At 35.8% G+C, this 23,687-nt stretch overlaps 1 protein-coding gene across 1 annotated transcript; it reads right to left on the bottom strand.

Annotated features, from left to right (window-relative positions):
* Positions 1-6,956: 6,956 nt before the first annotated feature.
* BET1 (Bet1 golgi vesicular membrane trafficking protein) lies at positions 6,957-16,650 on the bottom strand. The gene is made up of 4 exons (XM_019729716.3): positions 16,474-16,650; positions 12,075-12,190; positions 9,678-9,734; positions 6,957-8,142 (listed from the first exon to the last, which is right to left on the bottom strand). Exons 1-4 carry the CDS (start codon positions 16,490-16,492, stop codon positions 7,987-7,989), a joined length of 348 nt encoding a protein of 115 aa, XP_019585275.1. The 5' UTR covers positions 16,493-16,650; the 3' UTR covers positions 6,957-7,986.
* Between the last annotated feature and the right edge of the window lie 7,037 nt (positions 16,651-23,687).

Here is a 23,687-nt window from a genome sequence, read left to right as displayed (position 1 = left end):
AAAATCATCAACATAATACTCCCAAGAAGTAAGCTACCTAGTTAAAAATGAAACATGCCTTTGTAGTAAGGATGTATTACCTGAAAGACAAAGTGTACAAGCCAGCCAGTCAGATTTTGAGCTGAGTATGGAGTTATCTGCTGCTGTTATGGTCCACACACAGCGCTGTCTACATAGATGGTGGGTTATGTAGCACCAAGTCAAGTTAGAAATACTTCTTAACACATTAGTCAATTCACCCCACAATTCACAACTTCTTTTTTGCTCCAGATTAAAGTGACAAATATGTAATGTAAGAGACTATATGCCTATCTTGTGTGTTTTCTCTTAGGAATATTAAAATTACTTTAATATATGAACTTGCACCACGAGTGGCAAGGTCTGTCAGTCAGAGTTTTATGTTAAGAAAGTGGCTTTCGCTCACTTGAAGGGAAAAATGACTGTATTCGAAAGTTGTCTACATAATGATTCTGGAAGTGAGGGACTCGAGAACAGAAAATGAGTATGGAAAATGAAGGCTAGCCTTGGAGCAAGAGGCACAGCCAGTTATAACTCATGAGCCCTCTGAGTTGGTTGCCACTGGCATTGCCACTAGTGGCATCCAGGCTATGGTTTTATTGTCTCTGCCAGACTATTCATATGGGACACTTAAGCTGCTGCCACAGGCTCCATGTTTATCTTTGTTGAACAATTGGTTCTGTGGCTTATGCCATTCATGATTTCTCAGTTTCCTTCATCTTTTGACATCCTGGTTGGACGTACCCAATTGGTCAAGCCTGGATTCTGAGACGACAACCAGGGTACCACAACGGCAGGAAGAGAGCGTCTCCAGCCCTGTAGGCTTCTGGGGTGGGAAGAAACACTCATACAATCAGAGAATGGCCTGTAATAGGTAGAGTTGCTTGGGTGCCGGGTACATACAAATAAGCAATGTCCACCACCCAAGCCTAACTGTGCCACTTTTCAGTGCAATAGCAAGGACATGCAACCAATTGAAAGATGCTTTATAAATATTTTATTTAAGAATATGCTTTTATTGTCTGAAAATGGTGGAAATTTTCCTTAAGATTAGGTCGTAAATTTGTGAACTTAGATTTAACATTCTCTCTTAATGTCCATAACTATGTCCTCTTTCAAATATGATTGCACAGAGAATCAGTAGCTAGATTCTGTTTAGGTTTTTTTAAAAATTTATCTTGGCAGAGTATGATGTATTTCAGAGTAATTTAAACTACCTATTAAAGTTATATTTTCCTTTGTTTCTGATTACTTTCATTCATTAACTCGGTAAATCTTTATCGAGCACATGGGCACTGTGAATAGACCAGGGCACACAACAAACAGCCCCGATTTTCATGGGGGTGATCAATCACTTTGCCAATAATTCTGTCCCTTTGGCACGTCTTAATTCTGTGTTCCTTTGGCCTCTCAACTTCAGGTGTGGGAGTGTGGAACCTACACAGCAAGATCTTGTTCCATCTGTGCTGGAGACTTCACTTGCCTGGGCATCAGTGAAACTGGTGGTGCAGCTTCTGAAGTTACAAGTGAGTGAAATGTCTTAATCTACCATAATCCTTTATGTTTTCCCAGATTTGACTTTCCAGCTGTGTTTATTACTGTTTTTAAGGATTTTATTCCTTGTACTAGTGGATACAAGGTTTGAAGCGGGGCAGGGCACTGGCGGTCATACTGTCATACTATCTCCTCATGTAATAATAGGTGTGACGTAATTACATGAGTTTGGGGCATACATTTAAGCTCAGTTCCTCTCAGACCTGTGTTCCTATTAGTTCTTACCTCGGTGTGTTTGATGTGGTGCTACTTTGGGCTCCATTATGGAGTTCCATAGGTCGGAGTAGTTTCATTTCACAAGCCATTGCTACCTCCCCCCGACCCCCCATTTTTCTTGGTCTGTAAACTCTGAGAATAAGGCAAGGAACAGTTTACATTTGCAAGAATATGGACAGATAAATTAGGTACTTTTTTCCCTTAAAAGTGTTGCTCTTATGTTCATCTTCTTCCTTCTACTCTCAGTTTTCCTCTTACTGAAGAAATACTTTTAAGACCTCCATCTTTGATGTTTTTGCACTTTTAATATGTTGCAGCTAGTTGTGGGGCGTCTTTTTTTTCTTTATAACTCTGATTGCATTATAGTGTTTCACATCAATCAAATAACTCATGTATTTTTTCAGTTCTGGAGAATTTTCATCCATTCTCTTTTCAAAACTTGCCTCATTTCCATTTTCTTCCAATTTTTCTTTGGGAATATTAGATATATGTTGGAGTCCTCATTTTAGATATTTTCATTTCACTTTCAGTTTTCTATTCATGCTCTCTTTGTGCTGCATTCTAGATAGCTTGTTCAAATGCTGCCACCAGGAGATTTTGCGTTCTTTCATTCCTTCCTATATACCCAGAACCTAGAACGTCTTAGGTAATGGTTGTGCAGCTGGCAGTGGACCCCAGTGATCCTCCTGTGATGTGGAAATCTAAATGTTTTACCTTTTTTCTGTTCCCCCAAAACCAGCCTTCTTTTGCTATTTCCTCAGCTAAAGTTAATGATTAGAAAGTTGATAATGACAAATGAAGGTAGCCAGACCAGAAAGACAAATCTGTTTGACCTTGTTACTTTACTTACGCGTTCTTTCTTGATTTCATTAGTCTTCACTCATCTCTCAATGTTACCTGGGAAGATATGCAGACCAGGAACTTGCCTTTCTGAAACAATATTTGGAATTAGTGTCTTATTTCCAGTTCAAAATTCTGTAATCCTGTGAACACACTAGAAATTTTTAGCTCTGAAAACCCATGGTAGACTTAAGGAGCTGAGTTTCTAAGTTAATATTTATCACTTGTCTTTCATAAATGAGAATGTACTGCCTGTTCTGAAAGGTACAAAGTAAAACCTCTATATCTTTACCGATATATCTATATCTACACAGCTTCTATTCTATATCGTCAGTGGCAGCAGAATGTGGACAACCCATTAACCCTAGGTTGACTGGATGTTCCTAACTGCCTACACCAGTGATGTAATACCCCACTCTCTGACCTGAATAAGCCCTTCATCTATGTGCCAATGAAACTCCGCAGTAAATGAAGAGCTTACATCGCTGACTAAGTGGGTTACACATTTTGTTGTAGGGCTTTGAGTGAAATGCTGACTTTTTGGGTAAGGACAGAAGTCAAGTCTAATTACTTAGAAACAGAAACAGGAAAAAAAAATTCTTTCAAAAAACCTAGGTTTTTTGGAAAGGAATGCCCTCCTTACCTGATCACCTTGGGTCAGAGATGCTGATAAACCTCTTATGTTTTGAAATCTGAATGGTGATGGAAGAAGAGGAATATTAAGCAGATTTCCTCAGCTCTTCTGCCACTTGTGCCTGATTAAGTGGCATCCATTCTTAACCCTGTAGGCAGAGCATTCAGTTTTAACCCACCCTCCCTTAGCTTTATAAAAGGGAAAACTATAATAAGAATTTTAAATTAGCAACAATTTTTGGCCCCTGATTAACCTAATGGCTATAGTATTGTGCCTCCAATACTCAAAGAAGCTCAGCTAGCAACTGAACTTCATATATTATTAATCAAGCCACACATTTTTTAAAGGCCTTCTATGGTCTCAGCACTGAAATTTTAGTGAAAGATTATAAAAAAAAAAAAATGTGTTCTCTAGTAGGAAACATTAATTTATTCACCAATCACTTCTTGGGATCTGCTGTTGTGCCAAGTGATCCGGGGGAAAGCACAGGTGTTTAACGTAAGGTCCTATATTGATAGGCATCAAATATTTCATTCCCAAATGAATTAAACAAAGGTATTTTATTGTTGGTAATTAAAATTTTCTTTTCTATGAATAATTTTCATGGTCTTTTGTTAGTAGGAATTCATTTCTCTAAAATATAGAAAAACTGAGTATAGAGGATGTGTGGTCATTAGACACCATACTGATATTTTTTGAAAATGTAAGTTTCTAAAAATTTCCTCATTGGTAAGGAAAAAATACCAGATGGTACAGCTCCAAGGGGAATATATTTAAACAGCTCTTGTAAGTCTAGAACAAAAATTTAAGTCATGAGTAAATATTCATGGTTATATGAAAAGATAACCCATTTTGAATTTACTTGGCATAGAAGAGTACCAGTAGGAATTGTTTAATTGGAAATTAAATTTCCTGAAAACCTACATCATTTCATGACTAGGAACAAAAAAGCAAAAAACTATATACTGAATAAAACACTTGCACACAATTAAAAAGCAAACTACTTAACATATAAAATTTTTATACTACCTGTCCTTAGAATGCCTACATCCTTCAAAAAAGTTTAATATAATTTAGGGTGAAGAATATAAATATATATATATATATATATATATATATATATATATATATATATGACTAAAGTTTTCCTTTCTCTCTCTCTCACACACACACTCACTCTCTGCCACCATATGTGTGTGTGTGTGTGTGTGTGTGTGTATATATATATATATATATATATATATATATATATATATATATTTCCTTTTCACTTTCTCACTCACATACGAATATTTAACTTACATTAAACCTTATTACATGAGAACTTCCTGGTGATTTACTCTAAGACACATGAAGGTACAAAGAACTTAAGCAAATATATTAAAATCATAGTAGCCTTTAAATTTGAATATTAGAATGCTGTTGTTTTATGAGTTTTGTAGTTTATATTTTTAAAAAATAAAATTTGCAAAGTTTGAGAAGACACCTGTGAACAACTACCTTGAAGGCAGTAACATTGAGTACCAGCAACCCATTCTAAGTTCTTTACAAGCAACATAATGTAATGATCACAAGAATCCTCCGAGTGAATTACTGCTATCTATATACAATTTTTATTCCTGTTGTACAAAAGAGTTATTGAGGTGGAGGGGTCATCAGCCCAAAACTGTAATGTGAGTAGTGGGGCCAAAATTTATGCTCAGGCAGTGTGACTTCAGTTTTCAGTCTTAGCTATCATGTATCTGCTTTCTAGTAAATATTTACTCAATTTATTCTTCAGTATGGCCTGATGAAGTTATTTGCTGACCAAGTGAACCCAAATTATCAAGCACTTTTTCCACTTTCTCTACAAGGAAGCATATTCAACACACATCATTTGAAGTTTAAGACCACTGAAAAATTAGGAAAACTAGTTTATTTTACAGAACCAGAAGCTTTCTATGGGTGCAGATGCCAGGATTTTCCGCTCCAGCATTCAGATGCTTAAAATGTTGCATATTTGTTTTAGATTTAACTGCCTTGCTCAAGCAGTATCAAAGAATTAATTTGCATGCTAATTTAAATGATAACAATAGCATGTATAATTGTCCCTTTCTTCATTGTAGAAACCTATGTCTGATTATCTGTAGGGGATGGTGCAGATAAGTTAGTTTTTATTATTTGAAAATGCATTGGCACGCTTCCAAGGACCAACTCCTACTGAAATGGACTATTTTGCAGAATAATGTGGACATTTAGGAATTTTAAAAATTGCTTTCTAAATCTGCTTTACTATTTAAAATATAGAATCTATAGTGTGTCCCTACCATCTAAACATCTGCAAGTCTTATGCTGTTTGAATAAAAACTATAAATATTTTGCCTGTTCAATTATTATAAACAACTTCCCATACACCTAGCAATAGTTTCCTTTTCAGAGTTAACAATTAGCTTATAAAGAATTATAAAGGATTAGATCTTTTCCACATTTGATGTTTCCCCAACATTTTATTTATGGGAGTACTTTTTCCTAGGGGCTCCCCAAACAGAAGGATACTGATAGGGCAGGGACAGGCCCTGCCGGAGCAGTTGCCTACCTGCCAGGAATCTCAGCAAAGGAAGTGATGAGGGGGGTGATATGAAATGCTGGTTAGGGAACTGTTCTATAAAAATAATTGTAAAATAAGAAATGTTGGACAATGCAATGATGAGTATCTTACATAACTCCAAACCCGTTGTCATGAAATCCCCACCTCCTTGATAACATCCAACGTTTAAATAGTGTTTACATTACCAAGTAATTTCATATAGTAGCCAAAGTTAATCTTGAAATCCATCCTTCTCTTGCGGTCATTGGTTTTCCTAAGGCTTTGATCTCATCTATTTCTTGTTGATTCTCTTCTGTTTCCAGTTCTTTCTCTTTGGCCTTCTGTTCTTTTCTTTTTGCAGTTTTAATACTGCAATTTTCTTACTGAAAGGATGTCTGAGTCTTCCCTGAGCTCTCATGTCACATAATTGGCACAGTGTACGTAAATAATTCTTGAAAAAACGAATCAATCTCTAATTGTCTGACAGAAATTTCCACTTGGAGGTCACATCAGCTAAAAGCCTGAAACCAACTCATTGTCTTGCCCTTAAAATAACTCCCTTTTTTGATGTTTCTGTTAAGGATAGGGAGAACTAACATAGAGTGATTACCATGTATCAGGTACTTTCCAATATATTATCTACGTTTCACAACACTTCTATGAAATAGGTGATTTAAATGAAGAAACAGGCCCCAAAACACTGAGCAAGTGAAGGAATGGAGATTTGAACCCAGGTCATCTAACTCAAACCAGTGTCCTACTCATCAGACCTCAGGCCCATCTCTTAATGCTAAGTCACTCTCAGTTCTAGTGATTTTACCTGTCAGTAGAGGCCCAAATGACAAATCTAGCCAGAAAGATAGGATCTGAATTGATAGGTAATTGGGGATAAGCAAAAAGGATTGTACACTAAGCAAAATCAAAGATAAAAGATTTATAACTAAAAATATCTTAAAAATTAAAGATTTTTGAAACTGCAGTTATGATTTCTCATTTGTTTGAATTAAATTCTGAAATAATGTATCAACTTTTCCAAATTTTGTTCAGAATCTGAGTTTTTAGGACCATTTCTCAGGTTCTAAGTAAAAAAATAAGAGACCTGAATAAAGATGCAACAAAGTCGATTAATTCATTTCATTAAAAATTTATTTTTCGAACCCATAAAAGGATAAATTCCAAAATGTTGGTAACAGAGTATTTAAGAAAATTTCAATATTTCTACTCAAGTCCACCTTTGTTTTGCTTTTTACAAACAAATATAATGGATAAAAGCAACAATACTCTTAACCCCAAGTTCAATGCTGAGTGCTTTCAATTATCTATTCTGAGCATATAATAAAGTAGAGGCAATTAATTTTCTTGAATATTTTATTTCCATTTGGAGCTTAGCAATTACTTTAGCTTCACATTATTCTGTCACAAATGATAACCAAATGGCCTATCTAAGTAGCTAAAATCATAGAACTATTATAAGCCAAGTCAATGGTATGTACAAAATCAATATAACAACAATTAGACTGGTACACATTTGTTTGGCACTCTACTAGAAATATGCCAAAATATAATCACAAGCTTTAGTAAAGAATGAGGTCCTTGGGCAAAGGGGATAGGGGTGTCATATCATCAAAAATTATTAGAAAAATTGTACGTAAAAAGATCTGCCTACAGTTTTAACCAAATAAAAGAGGAAAGGGGAATACATCATTAGGGTTGATGGCAACTCAAAAAAATACATTTACCATTCCATCACAAACTTGTTCACTAGCTCAAGAGCTCAGCGTCAGGCTCTCCAGGCATTGTTATTCTCCCACAAAGTTTATTTATATGGAACATAAACCTACATTTATGCTAACAACGGAATATTATACTGCTGTTTAATCTGACACCAAACAACATGAAAACAATGGTTAGGGCCAGACTGACTTTAGGTCATCTTAATACCCCTGAAAATAGGGGCAAAAATGAATCATTAAGAAACAGTATTCAAAGAGCACTGTATTATCTAATGTGATTTATAAAACAAGTAAAATCCAGTAATCTTCAATGGAAAAAGCCATAGTGTTTGAAAATTAGGAATGTTTTGATGCTGATTTTTTATCAAAGTGGTTCTCCAAGCTATTTAAGTTGGGACAAACTCCAAACTCACACTTAACTTGCATTACCTCAGTTTAATAATCCAATAAATCACAAAAAAGACAAAGAATGAAAACAGCATCATATAGCACAGCAGCTTTGTTTGGCTCCCTCTAGATAAAATCTTCAGTTTTTCCATAGTTCTACCTAGAAATCCAGTTGTAGAATCAAACTGTGAATCCTAGAAAAAAAATTAAAAAAACCATAATACTTAGATTCTAATACTCTACATATGCACATTTAAGTAAGTGAATATATTGCTAGTAGAATACATTTTAAATGACATTTTCAATACTTAATCAACTTAGGAGCCTGTTTATAACTTGGGTAATCAGCCTGATTACTCCACGCAAAGTAGAATAATTCTCTCAGTGAATAAAAAGCTCTTTCATTATCCAATACACATTTCTTTCAGCCCCAGAGTGATTCAAAATCCCAAACTATTTAGGTCCTATTCCAATTATGTGGATTAAAAAACATTAACAATAAAGGTAAGTAGGTTGTCTACTACCACACAGGTTTTTCCCCACTTTTTGTTGGGGCACGCTCTCCCAAGTCAAATGGTTGGTTGCTTCCTCATACAGCAATTCAAAATTTCTATGGTTAGCAGTCCAATGTACCTTTAATTTTAAGACCCTTTAATTTAGATAGCTGACTTTAAAGAACAGTAAAGTCTATTAAAACTTAAGAGAACATCAAGTAGAAATGGTAAAATGTAGCAGAGACAAAAATATGGATAGGGAAAATGGCCATATTGAAACACAGCTGGAAAAGTCCTTACGATGAGAGGACTAGGTATGGATTAGCAAACTGCACTTTCCTAGCACTCTCGGTGCCCTGAGATGGAAAGGCTGTCATGACGACGGCTATAGCTCAGGCTCTCTGTAGCTCAGGCACTTTACTTACCTACAGTTCTTCATCAGGTTATGCATCAGAATCATCTGGGATGCTTTTTTCAAAAAACACATATACCTAGGTCCCTGCCCTGAAATTCTGAATCAGTGTATTTAGAGTGAGAATCAGGCGTAAATATTTTCATAAAGTTCCCCAGGTGAGTCTAACGCACAGCCTTCATAGGATACTGCTTTCAATGTTGTATTCATTCATTTTTGAAGAGTATAATTTTAAAAGCATGTGGAGAAACGGGGAAGGTCTGGAGAAGTTTGAAATCTAAAATAAATACTACAGGATAGAGAGAGGCTCTAACAAGAAAAGGTCTATGTTGCTTGAGATTGTTTGGACTAGAGATAAAAGACTCTGGGATGTTACTATGCTCAAATCTTATTGATTTGTTCACAAGTGATGCTTAGGACATCAAGCAAAAGAAATCAGCTTACATTAAGTGCAAGACATTTGGCTGATTGGATGTAAAGTGCTTTTTGGTAATCTATAGCCATTGAAATCTCTGAGAACACTCAAAATAGACAGTTGTCCTGAGTCTTTAACAGTGTTTCTAAACACAGGATTAAAGATGCTTTGGCTTCCACCTCCTCCTCCTACTTATATGTGTTAGGCAAGATGAAAAATGTAAAAATATGGTAAAAATAAACCTTGTAGTTATTCCAAACCAATTAGATATAAATAGATGGGAATCCAGGACTTATGATCTCTAGCTCTATTTCAAAATGGATAAAACTTAAAACGATATTATTCCTGATTAACAGACTAAATTTGAGAATGTTAGATCAAATTTCCCAAAATTAAAATTCTTCTTACCATTTCAGCTAATAATTTATTTTGAGTTTTAACTTCATGGCCTATCTCAATGGAAAGCTATAAAGAAGAAAGCAAATACATTAGTACTCATATTACAAAGCAAAAATAATGCCATTTTAAACATATAGATTTCCTCAAAGAAAACTGTATTCTAGAAATATAAAATATACTCTCATCTTCTGATACATTTCCACTGAAATTAATGGAATATAATTTAGAATTTCTACTCCTTTCCACAAGGATATTGTTTCTCTGCTCTTCATTTTGATTTCATCTTAACATTCAATTCTTAATATTCAATTTGGATACATTCTCTTATCCTTGCATGCTTTTTTCTCACTTTATATTATTCATACAACAGAATTTATCTCTATATTTCCTTCTTTATGTTTTAAAAGGTGTATACAAGTACCCGTATTATCAATTCAAATACAGATAAAAGTATTTAATATTCTCCTAATAAAATGTGACATTACTTTGAATATATGTCTAAACTGATTTATTTCAATTCTAAGGTATTTTTTTCTTTAAAATATGATAATAAATTGGAAAAAAATTATAAATTAGTGTTATCCACATTCTAAAGCTATGCAGAAAAGAGGTTGAGCCAGAAGAAATACTACACATGATTATGGCTGCTATTCAAACCAAAGCCTACCTAATACTTTATATGACAAATTCATCAAAGGCTTTACTTCTAAGACATTTGAATAAATACAATCAACTACTAAAAATCTTGGCTAACCACTGCAAATATTATTCTCAGCTTCTTTTGTGTGAAAACATATAGGGATATTATTGACACAAAACCATACTAGAAGTCTACTGATCACAGTATGAGCTTTCCCCCCAAATTTAACAGAGATAATAAATCAACTATCAAGCTAGATAGCCCAAATCACCTAACTACTGTCTACAACTTTCATTCATGCCAAGGAAAGAAATTTCTATACGAAAAAAAGCTTATCAACATTGGAGTTTTTAAAAAGTCATTTAATTCTTAATTTCCTCTAAATGTTGTAACTTCTAAATAAATAACATTATACAATATTGCTTAGTACATGGATCAACTCCTTTTGATTTAATATAGCTTTGAAAACAATACTCATTTCCGAATATAATAGTCTCTAGGCTGAATACAATTCTATTTTCCAAGACTAGTGAAATACCAATTAAATTCTGTCAACATGAGCTTCTACTTAATACTCTCTAAGTGTATAGCATGTGGATTGTGATGAAGAATCAATCACGCACTGTTAAAACCGTCTCTTTTATTCCTTTATTTCATACATAGCAACTCAATACAACTGATAAGGAATTACACTCAGTGCTGTGTTGAATATAAAAATGAGTACAACAGAAAACCCTACGTTCTGATAAATTTCTTTTACGTACAACTAAATCCAATGCAGATCACTATGTAATAAGTGGCACAATGGCACAAACGGTCTCATGTTTGTAAGGAAAAAAGTTACTTTTGATATGGAAATCAGGTGAAGCCTGGAGGCAGGATGGGGTGCAATGAAGTGGAGCCTTTTCCATGGGCAGGACTTCAGCCAATATACGGAGGGAGAGGACACCTAAAGCAGGACAGCATGATCAAAGATACAGGAGTGGGAAAGTGACCGAGTGCAGAGGACACAGACAGCACTCTAGCTGTTCTGGCAGAAAGCATATACACACTCTGGAAGAGCAGGAGGTAAGGTCTGAAAAGCTGTGGGGAATCTTTAAAGAACCTCTTGGATCAAGCTACAGGGTGTGAACTTTCTTACATCATGGGAGGACACTGAAGACTTTTCAGATTGGAAGATGCAATTTAGTAAATACCCTAAAAAGATGACTGTGCTGAGTGGATGTAGCTCAGATCAGAACATGCAAACACTTAGGAGCAGATAGGAGGCTTTCCCAATAGAAAACCAGGGGCTAGCATTAGAAGTAGAAAAGCAGAGAGAGAGAGAAATAGTAAAAAGAAGCATAAGACTCGGTGACTCCTGTGAGGTAAAAGGTAGAAACAACAAAGACTGAGATTTATAGCTTAGGAGACTGGAAGAAGAAAAGGTGAGGAGAAGAGCTGCTTGGGGGCGGAAGACAGAGTGCTTGGAGGCATTACTACAGACAACATACAGAATTTTAGATTTAACCACAAAAAAAAAAGAGCTTAAGTTAAAAAAAAAAAAAATCAACAAATGTACCATATGTTTTGATTGGCCACGTTTTCTAACCTTCTATTCAAATGATGTCTAAATGTTGAGTGTACTTGAACCTCACTGAACTACACTATTTGGGTAACTGAATATCTTAGTGCGATGCCAATAAAAGTATACAGTTTATAAGAATATAATACACATGCATATAATATACAAATTTAAAAGTATATAGTATCTATTACATACTTACAGACTTTATAGCAGTTACTTTGTGTCTCAGACTTTCCGTGAGTCTCTCGTTTTCTTCTTCACAGGCACTATACCCACTATTGGCATAGCCATAGTGGCTAGGAGGTACTCCTTCACCTGCAAGGATCAGTCACAGGTATAGTTGTAGCAAACACAAGCCACTTTTGAAACCTTGATAGGAAAGAACCGAAAAAGACCCCTGGAGGGCGTTGCAGACCACGTATGTCTATAATATTCACACTTCAAATGAATTTTAAAAATAACCAAATAGAGATCAGAACAATTCTAATGCCCTCTCTTAAGCAAAGAATATTCAATTCACTGCAATACACAGTTATTGATTGCTTATTGATTGCCCCCAACACATTAAAATAGACACTGATATACAAGGATATTCGGGACACATGTCCTGCTCCACAGAATTACACATTTTGAGAAAGATCTAAAAGTAGTGACATCGACTCCCCATTGAAGAAGCCTGATTATGAAGAGAAAAAGAGAAACAGGATAATACAGCACGAGGGAGCCCACGGCAGAGGGAGGGTCCTTTGCTGGTATCTCTTTCTCTTAAATAGAAGAGAGTGGGAATAACTTATGAAGAATATTAGCTGAGAGTTAAGAGAGGGATTCACTCTTCAACAAATATTTGAGAAACTACCATGTGTCAGATCCATTGTTCTTTCTAGGTGCTACTTTTTGGAGTGTATCTTCTAGTGAATAGCACTGAGAATACAGGAATACATTCCTGGCTACTGCCTTATATAGTACTCGGCCGTCAAACAGGTAGAGTGAACCTTGGACAGTGAATACGCAGATAACTGTGTTGGGGGGACTGAGTGAAGAAAGCACAGTTGAAGATGTTCTTTAACCACATTTTTAAAAAAACAATCGATACCATCAATTTTCTCAGTAACAGAAAAGGCAGTCTGAAGAATCGAGATCATTTGGGGAAAAAAGTAAAGAGAATAATGGAGGAAACCGACTAGGATTACAGACGGCTAGTAGGGGGATGAAACAATCCTGGCTGAGGCAATATACAGTAGTGGTTTCAATCCTCTCCTTTGTGTGAAAGAAGAGCTCATCAGCCTGAGTTAGGCCATGAGAAGCTGGATGGTTGGACTGCTCAAGAGTTGGAGTTTTATAGCATTGGGGCTGCCGAAGGACAGAACCCCAGGAGGCTGAGACTGCTTGCCAGAAGAGTGCTTAAAGATAGAGATGGCAGGGTCTAGACTGGACAGGGATTGTAGTAATTTCAACAGAGGCCTGAGAATATGGGGAAAAGGGATGATACAGGTACTACAGGTCTCTTATGCTCAAAAAGCAGATGGAGTGGCAGTGACAGTAAGAGATGGAAGGACAGGAAGCAGCAGTCAGCACAGGTAGTTGAAGGATGGTCAAGGTGTGGATAGAAAGTTCTTTCAAGGCACAACACAAATCTCTTTCTCTAAAAAGCAAAACTCCCTCTTTTGAATTCTGACAGCTCTGACTTTACATAACACTAATATTCCATTCCAAACTACACTCCAAATGCAGAAACTAAGTTTGTTTCACTATATATCTTCCACAAATGTGTGTGGAATGGCTATATATCTTCCACAAATGCGTGTGTGTGTGTGCACGCACGCACACACAGGACAGTCAATAACACTAGTAAAATAGAATCTGAATTCACTGTTATTCAACTTTGAATATGCCAGCCTTTGTCAAAAACACAATTAAAAGATTCTTTGAGGGCAGAGACAGTCTCATTAACACTATATCCCCTGTACCTAATGGGTCCTTTATATGCAGCAGACATTCAAACAATCTCCACCACCACAAAACCACAACAAAATGTTAAACATGTTCCAGAGGAGAAAGAGTTGGATTCTCAAAATTTTCCCTCAACTGCTGACCACTATCCATAAAGCTCTCTAAATGTGCTATCATAAAAGTTAAGAACTTAAGTGACTAGGCATAATATTTTCCCCCAATTAAAATAACCATTTAAAAAAATGCATTTTCTCTCCATCAATCATGATACTCTGTGAAAACTCTAATAAGAACCAAAATCCTTAAGAAGAGGAAAATGTCTTCTTATTTCAAGACGAAGATTCTGAATGTATAACATTTGCCAATAAATAATGCTGACTGGTTAAATTTAATCACTTCATTTCAAAACCACCAAGGAATTCACTGCTAAATTTACAGCTATTTGCTTTATTTTCTTTGTTTTTCTCTTTTGCCTTCTTTAATTTTAATTTTAGAGTTCTTCTGTTCCACTTATCCAAAGCAAAATTCTCATTTTATCACCCAGCAATATTTCAATGCACATTTCTTCTATTAGAGTTTTACACTTACCTCACACTATCACCCACACCCACCCCCAATATAAAAAGAAAAAAATAAAATGCTAAGAGTTGCTATTCCAAACTTAGTGCTTTTTGTGTGAATTACTGCTATGAAAAGTTGTAAGAAAGCTAGTGAGTGCCAAAGTTAACCATTCTCAGCCTTTGTCCATTTGTCCAGCTAAAGTTTACTTCTTTTGGGTAGTTTTTATCAATACCTGAGCCAAATCATTTAGAGATTCATGTCAAGTGTGGTAGCTTCTCCACATGAAAATCTATCAGATTCTCTATCCCAGGTTTAAAATTCCATTTCAATATACATTGATACTTATAAAAAAAAAAAAAAAAAAAAAAGCCCTCATCACATCACATCAATGTAAATGATTACAACAGACATCTAAGTAATCACCTTTCCTCTCAACTACAGGGCAGCTTAAAAGAAAAAGGCTCTACCTAGAAATTCAAATTTAATTAGTCTGAGCTGAGGTTCAGGTATCAATGCCTTAAAAGCTCTCCAAATGACTCTAATGTACAATCAGGGCTAAGAACCCCCACTTCTCAAGTCTCTTTCCTGAAATGTATCATGGTACACTGCTACACAAAATATTCAAAGGCGCCAAAGGGCCTACTGATAAGATCCAAACTCCTTGGCCTGGCACTCAAAGATCTCCACTGTGTGATGGTTCTCGTTCCATGCCTCTTACTTCAATCAAACTGTATTGATCATAACCCCTTGGCATATCATTCATAATTCTAGTCCTGCAACTTTTGGAGGGAGGGTATGTCATCCTTCCAACTGGAACTCACCTCTCCCACTGTCCATTATTTGAGTTCTAGTTAAGTTCCTATGTCTCCACAAATCCCTAGATATTCACTATCTGTAGAACTTACTTGGTGCTTGGATGTATACAACACTGTAATATACTTTTTCTTTGCACATGTTCCTACTCTCCAACTAGATTGGACGCTTTGGGGAGCACAAACAGGACCACAAACAACTATATACCTAGCGCTTACTCAATGACACAATAAGTGGTTGTTGTCATTAGTAGTGATACAAAGGAAAAACATTTAGGCATATAAAACGCAACTTGCTCCAAATTAGTTATTTTTTCTCCGCAATTTACCGGGACAACTTTGTATGATCCAAGTATTCATAAAAACTATTTTTCAAAACCTGTTTCTCATACTACAATTTATCATTCGATATACAAGTCTAGAGTTACTAACTTTAAATGCCTGACACTTTTGAAAACGTGTTTTTTTTTTGTCCATCTTATCATAACTGAAAAAGAGTATCTTTTTTCAAATATTTCACATATTTTCTCAGGTATACTGTATGCTGATTCAGCAGGGCCCTATTTCTTTTTTTAATCGTCTCTTAATAGAGAATATCAGGACCAGAAAATGCTGTTTCAGTAGCTCATTATAATGGCCCATTAAAACTCCTTGTGCCTAACTTATTCCTGCTGCTTGGTGAACCTGCTTCCCAAGCCAAAAGGTCAAGAACAAATGCTAAGTCACCAAGTATTACATTCTACTGCATTAACAGTGGACCAAGGCTCAGATAAGAAATGTTCTGTGTAAAATGGCCTCTGATCCCAGTTACATATCATGGCCTTTGACAGTAATGACACGTACGCTTACCTATGTAACTCACTGTTACCAGACTAGTATGATTATTAGTTACTGTGCTTCGCATGTAACACTCTTTAATTTTCGCTTCTGAAGAAACTCACAACAAAGGAGAAACTGAAGCCAGACGTCAGGAAACTAGCAGTTTCCATCATCACGCTCAGTCAATAACTCTAAAAAACTCGACTGCTGAGTTGGCACCCTCACTCCTCCACTACTCTCTAAACCTACCGTCCAAACTTGGGACTGAACCAACCCTAGGATCTGGGACAAAAGATGTGCTTCCACCTGGCACCGCCTCCAAAGACCCCTCCATACATCCTGCTTTCTGGCCCAGATTCCAGTGACATAAGACCGGTCCGATTTCCTCCCCCGTCCCCGCGCCCCACACGGCCGGTTCCAGGGCCCCCGAACTTCGAGCCTCAGTCCTCTTCTTACCCAGGCCTGCACGCCTCATCCTGCCAGAGGAAGGAGGGAAAAGGCGGGCGGAGGGGTGGGTAGGAAGGGGCTAGGGTCACCCGGACCGCGTCTTCAGGACCAGAGCCCGGCCAAACACCAACTTCCTCCCCTAAAGCGCCACGACATCAGTGGAGTCTAAACATCGCGCTGGCTGATGGCGTCACCCAGGCTCTGACTGGCGCTGTGCGAGGCGGGTTAAGGGGCATTCTGGGAAATGTAGTTCGCCGCGGACGCAGGGAGTGCGGCGGGGCGGGGCGTGAACCCGGCTCTGGGCTTCGGGAGAGGACCGGCTCCGGGGTTCGGGTGACGAGCTCCGAATCTCCGCTGCTGGGCTCGCCCTCGTCCCGCTCCCCAAGAACCTTGGTCGCAGCTTGTCAGCCCCAGAGTTTATCCTGTAGATCTCTGCCTTTCCCAGACTATGAGAGGATGGTTGACTTATGTTTCCTGATTCCCTTTTCACTTCTCACCTCCAGAGTCAGTTCAGGGAAAGTCAAAGAAAACTTTATCCAAGTATCTGATGTCATCACACATAAGTAATCCGAGACCCACAGAAGGAAAGAAAGAGGATAACTGATTTGTGCTGGGTCACCCCGTCAAGTTCCCTGTTAATGGATTGCTTGCATTTCTGGAAAGAACCCTGGCTATTATTTGTTGAGGGACCGGAGGAACCCTAAATTCCTTAGACCTTTTTAACTTAAACAAAGGATGCTGAAATATATTTACACATGGTAATGTGCCAATTTAAGGGTTCAAGCTTGTTGGTGGAGGTGGGTGGTATTGGAATGAAGGCTATTCCAAGAATTTCATTTTATTTCACACGATTATCATGATTAAATGAAACAACGTGTGTGTGTTTTTTTGTTTTTTGGTTTTTGTTTTTTTGTTTTTTTTAAATCTGATCCACAGTAAATGCTCAAAAACCACTGGGTGTATGTGGTTTTGTTGCTGCTGTAGGGCAGTGGCATAATCTCCATGCTAGAGATTTCTGAAAATGCAGTCTCTGAGCATTTCCCTCATAGCTTTCCAATACAAACATTGAGTATATCCGCGGTGGATAAATCTCTGCCTTCAGGTTGTTTCTGTAAAATCCACACGAAAACAATTTTTAATAAAAGTTATTAACCTGGGAAATAAGCTTAATCCAATAGCTTTTTGAGAGAAAAGTAGTGTTCATAAAAATAAAATAAATCACCCTTCTCAAAAAGAAATAGAATTAAATGAAGATTGCATCAAGGACAATTATTGCAAATAAACGCCGAAGGTTTAGTAAGAGAAATGATAGCAAGGCTTCCATTTTTTCCTTACAGTTGGTGACAGTCTATTCTTTTGTAAAAAGTACACGTGTTCTATAATCAAAACACGTCAGAAAAATCATCTTATTTAAAAAGTCTTTTTCATTTAAATGCAATGCTTAAAAATCTAATGTTAAATTTACCAAAACAGACTATTTAAATTACATATATACTCATCCTCTTATAAATGATTTCCTTTACATGGTAGGGAGATACAAGAACAAAACATAGTTAAAAGGAAAAAATAATAAAGAGTAGCAAGAATATAACTCAAGATGGCAAAGCTGGTTTATGTTGAAATTGTGACCTAAAATTTCAAATAATTATTTATTGCTGCTGTTGCCAGTCTCCAATTACCTCATCTGAGAAGAGTTTACATTCAAAAGATGAGGTGGAGAAGATGGATTTAATACACAGGAGAATAATTATTAAATGTGGTTACATTTAACATAGAGACTAGAGGGAATTCTTTTTTTATTATTTTCTATTTTTCTTTGCTTTTTGAAGCTAAAATTCCTAACTCTCCTTACTGATTGAAGACCTAAAAAATTCTTGGAGATTAATAGCATTTATAACTTTTTCTTTAATCTCATAGGATAATTTCATAGAAAACATCTAATTTTGGGGGGTCTTTAGGAAATGGATAACTAAATATGACTTAAAATAAGTATCCCTTATAGTAATTACGACAGCAAGAATATGAGCAGGAAATGTCTAAATCTTGCTACAGGATATAAAACTTTCTTTTTCCTGTTTGTTTGTTTCCTGCCCATTTGTCCTGCATCTTCCTGAGCAAATTTCAGGGCTAATCCAAGGGAAAATAGTACATAAAGCTCCCAAAATTGGCTAAATAAACATTAACAACTTTTCCAATCATGAAGCAAATTCAGTATATCAAGCATCATCTTTGAACTGTAAGAAAATGTAAAATAAAATCAGATAGCTCTTAACTTACAAACAGGCTATGAAACAAAAATTAGTTTGTAAGTCAGTTATTTGGCACTTAAAACACATTTCTGCGAAGAAAGAAATGATAGTAAGACTCCCAACACAGCCCAGAAAAGGCAGGGTTTTTGTGGTTCCAATGTTGGCCAAAGTCTATGTAACCCATATTGCAGCTGAAATACTTCATATTTTCAGTGAAAACCAGTAGAAAAAGATAATTTTGTAACCTTCATCTTAAAGTAAAGCAATATCATTAAAGAAGAAATGTAATTTAAAATATTTTGGTTATTTTTATTTGAGGAAGAATTAGTTTTACTAAAAATTCTTGAAAATGCTAAGAAAACTTACAAGGAGTTTTCAAAGAGCCGCCAATTTGATCTTCCCTTCTCAAAATTCAGGAATATTACTAGCACTGATGTAATGCTTCTCAGCCATAATTAGTAAAAATAAGGCTCTCAGTTCCAACTGAAAAGTCTTTAGCAGAACCAGCTGCATGATGTGTGGGACCCAGTGCAAAATGAAAATACAATACTTCTCGTTCAAAAGCAGGAGTAAAGTACAGTTAAAGATACTAAAAATAAAGCTTTTTTCTTATGCAACCACCACCTCTCCAACTTTTCATGGTGTTTTATTTGCGTTTTAATGCCCTTCTAAGTAAAGTAAAATTTAAAATTATTAGCATGAATTTTACCATTTATCTTTATACTGTGCAATGACATACACAGTTTTAAGTACAAACATAAGAGCACTTAACTAATGTGAAATCACCCAAATCACACAATTTGTATTTCATAGCTCATACATGAATATGTATCTTATGGAAACAATGCACAAAACTAACGTGACTGTTTTTATTTCACATCTTGATACTCATATGCACTATATCTTGGTCTACCAAGACTTTACCTTCAGCTTACTGATGAGTTAAGAGGAACTGAAAAGAAAAGGAATTACGGGTTGCCCATTTTTTCTTTTTCTTCTATGTCATCATTTTCAATAGAACTGGCTAATACAAAGAAGTAAGATGAGAAAGGAAGATATGATAGGGTTCCTTTGATGTTTTCTTCTTTCTGCAGAAGTTCAGGTTCAAGAGGAACATGTTGCCTTTTGGGGCTGTCAGTGCCCACTCTTCCTCAGTCACATGCTTAACACACTTACGTTTTACTGTGAATTTTGCTGATTTCCTATGCATTATGGGTCCACTGGAATTCTGTCCTCATGAGGCATTGCAAATGTTACACGTGAATGAGGAGGCAAGGAACAATAAACATGCATATTGCACATATCTCCTCTGCTCCTATGCATGCTCCATTGTTCCATTGGGCTTCATTTACAAAACACAAGTTCAAGATAAAATTAAGAATTTCAAGACAGTGACCACGGAGCATTAAAGCAAGCATGATGCTCTTCTAGCAAGGCGTCCTATGCAACTGCAAATGTTGCACACCCATGAACCTGGCCCTGGTCTTCAGAGATAAATTTTCCAAGGTAATGGGACTTCATGGATATAGAAAAAGGAAAACAGTGAGTGAATACAGAGGACATATATATCCACAGAGAGGTGCAATAACTGAGCAGTGAAATTTACAGGGAATCAAGAAAATAGAATATATATATATATAAGGAAAGAAGGAAGGTATATTCTATTATGTATTTGTAATTCTATTATATATATATATATATATATATATATATATATATATATATATATATATATATATATAATAGAATTACAAATACATAATAGAATATACCTTCCTTCTTTCCTTTTGCTTGCAGCATTATGCTGCAAGCGAAAGGAAAGAAGGAAGGGAAGCAGTTGTAAGCTGTACAGTTCTCCCAAACAACCCACCAAGTTGGTTTCTGTCACCAGCAGGTGGTTAATGAGCCACAAATGAGTGAAATTCTTTTGACTTGGCATGTACACGCCAGTAGAAAAAACTTCAAGACAGCTGTGATCCCAGCAAACCTGAGTGATAGGGTGTGATTGCAGGCATGAGACTTTTTCTTGTGTTTTTCTCCAAGATGTTTTCTCTTTCAGCAATTCTCATGTGTTACTAAGACCTCATTCTGGGAAACTATTCTCTCCTTAATGTCAGTTAATCAGTAGCTTTGATTTTTTTTCACCCTGAATATTTGGACCCACAGTAGAGCTAAATTTCAAAATGAACACTTTGCATAGGCTGCCCTTTTAATATTCCAATTTCAGAGACATCTTTGACATTTCTAAAACACCATTTTAGATTAAAGATGATGGGTTTAATTTCCATTGCCTAGGAAATATTGGTGTTGTATGTTTTAAAAGGTTTTGCATTACCTATCTTTCAAGACTAATTTAGTCAAGTTGATAGTCATTTTATTTTAATAGCATTTATTATTCAAGAAATATATTGGATTATCATATTGATACATACAAAGTACAAAAGGAAAAATGAAGTACACAACTTAGTTTTATTTGCATAGCTATTAGACTCTTCAACAGACATTTTATTACCCCACTCACTGACTTCTTTTTCCCCATCAGTGCAGATTAATTATGTATATACAATTATGAGAGACAAAATATTTCAATTAAGCTATCCAGGGTTTGAAATATGCTATCTTTTTTTATGTAGGAGACATTCACCTAATTTTTCTATTTTATTGCATGCAGTGAGCTCATTAATGCTTGATTTCTAGAATTGGGCCAAGACTGTGTCACAGATGTATCCAAATTGTCTTATCTCAGTTTGCCGTAGTTTACTGACTCAGAAGTACTCTGTAGCCAGAGCCCAAAAGATCCAGTCTGTCACCTTGTCTGTTATTAACCATAATCCCACAGTCACCTGAGATAGTCAAATTTTTATATCTTCAGTACTTTGGTTTTCTTTACGCTTATAGACTGAATTTTACAGTTTCCAAAGTATAAGATAGCACTGAAATGACTTAATCCTTGTACCAAGAATCATTGTTATTTGACACCCACATTTCAGGAGTATCAAGATTGGTATTTCCTTTAAAATTTATTTGTGCTTTCGGTAATTTTTTCCTGTAACTGATTTGCACTGACTTTCTCTTCTTCATTTACTTTATGGTGCAACTATATCAACAGATCTCAGTTATGCACATTACATATGGTCACTTGACTTACGCAAAGATGATACTGGTGTAGAATGGAGCAAAGGTAATTTTCTCAATAAATGGCACTAATTCAATTATATTAATATATTCACATGATAGAAAGAATAATTACCCCTACCTCTTTCTTATACAAAATTAATTTGAGATGTATTATAGACCTAAAATGAAAGGTAAAATGAAATTTTAAGAAAAAAAGAGATACATCTTTAGGCTAGAAATGATTTCCTAAACAGGACACAAAAAGAAGTAACCAAAAGGAAAACTTGATAAATTTTACCACATTAAAAATAAGAACTCTTGTTCCTTAAACAACATCATTAAGAAAGTGAAAAAAAAAAAAAAGCCTCTGAATGGAATATAATATTTGCAATACATGTATCTGACAAAGGACTTATATGAAAAATATATAAAGAATCCCTACAAATTAAAAAGGAAAAGTTAGTCAATTCAATACAAAAATGGGCAAAAAACTTGAAAAACTCTTCACAAAAGAGGATATCCAAATAGTTATTTGTTTGAAATGTTGCTCAACATCATTAGACATCAGAAAAATGCAAATAAAAACCACAATGAGATAACACTACATCTCTTCCAAAATGACTATACATACTGCCACCTGCTGATAGAGATGAGGATGGGGGGCAACCAGAACACTCAAGTGCTACAGATGGATATGTAAATCTGTACAGCCATTTTGGTCACTGACAATATCTACTAAAGCTGAAATGTACACATATACCTGGGAAATATGGACCACCACTTCTTAGGCATACACTAACAGAAAGTTATGCATACATAGAAACAAAAAAAAAGGTCATAGTTGCACTACAACCAGAAACAATGCAGTTGTTCATCCACAGAAGAAATGAATAACAAAACTGTCATAAATGTATACATTAGGATTTTATGGAATGAGAATGGAAAAGTTCATACAACATACAACATAGATGAACTCACAAATATAACATTCAGTGAAAGAAATTAGATGAAACAAGTGCATTTGGAAAGTAAGATTTCATTGACATAAAGTTCAAAACAGGCAAAATAACTTTTAGACTAACTAGGACACTGGAAATGTACTATATATTTACTTCTAGTACGTTACATAGAGTATTAACCTTGTGAAAAGTCATTCATTTGTTCACTTAGAATTTATGTGCATTCTGTTTATATGTTATACAACAGTAAAAAGTTTACGAAAAAGAAACCCCCAGAATTAAACTTCTTCTTATGTCCATATGGAATGCATAATAAACAATGCAAAAGTTTTAAGAAAAAGAGGAGGAGAACAATTAGCGAGATTTGGGCCCTCCAAAATAGAGATTGGCAGGCAGGAAGTTCTTTGGAGAGTGCTGTCAAGACCAACTATTGTAGGATCAGGGAGGAAGACAATTCCCCAAGAATGCTGACAGCAGAAGCATGTGAGAGGGCAGCACTCCCACCAGTGAAGGAAGTAAGTCCTTCAGTCCTGAAGCAGCATGGCGGACATCACCGTCTTTTCTCTGTGGGCTAGGCCAGCCTCTCGACCCTAAAGTGTCTGTGCTTTTGCCACAGAGTGTTTCTGCCAACAGTACAATTCAACTTGAAGAACTGCTATGGAACAATTATCCCTGACGAAAACATTAAAATTATTTATTTATATATTTTTTAAAAAGATGTGTTCTCCAAACTTTGTGCAAAGAAATGGTTTGTCTTAATGAAAAAGGAAGACTGAGGGTTCTATTATGGGGACACATTTGGAGGTCTACAATGTTTCCTCCTAGAGATGTGAGTACATAACTAAAATAAGATCTCAAGAGATGTAAATACATAAATAAGAGCATAAAAAAGAACCTA

The sequence above is a fragment of the Rhinolophus sinicus genome, chromosome 4, assembly GCF_057876585.1.
Source record: "Rhinolophus sinicus isolate RSI-liver-muscle chromosome 4, RSI-T2T, whole genome shotgun sequence".
Lineage (NCBI taxonomy): Eukaryota > Metazoa > Chordata > Mammalia > Chiroptera > Rhinolophidae > Rhinolophus > Rhinolophus sinicus.
The sequence above is the reverse complement of the archived record's forward strand: the minus strand, read 5'-3'. Positions and strand labels throughout refer to the sequence as shown.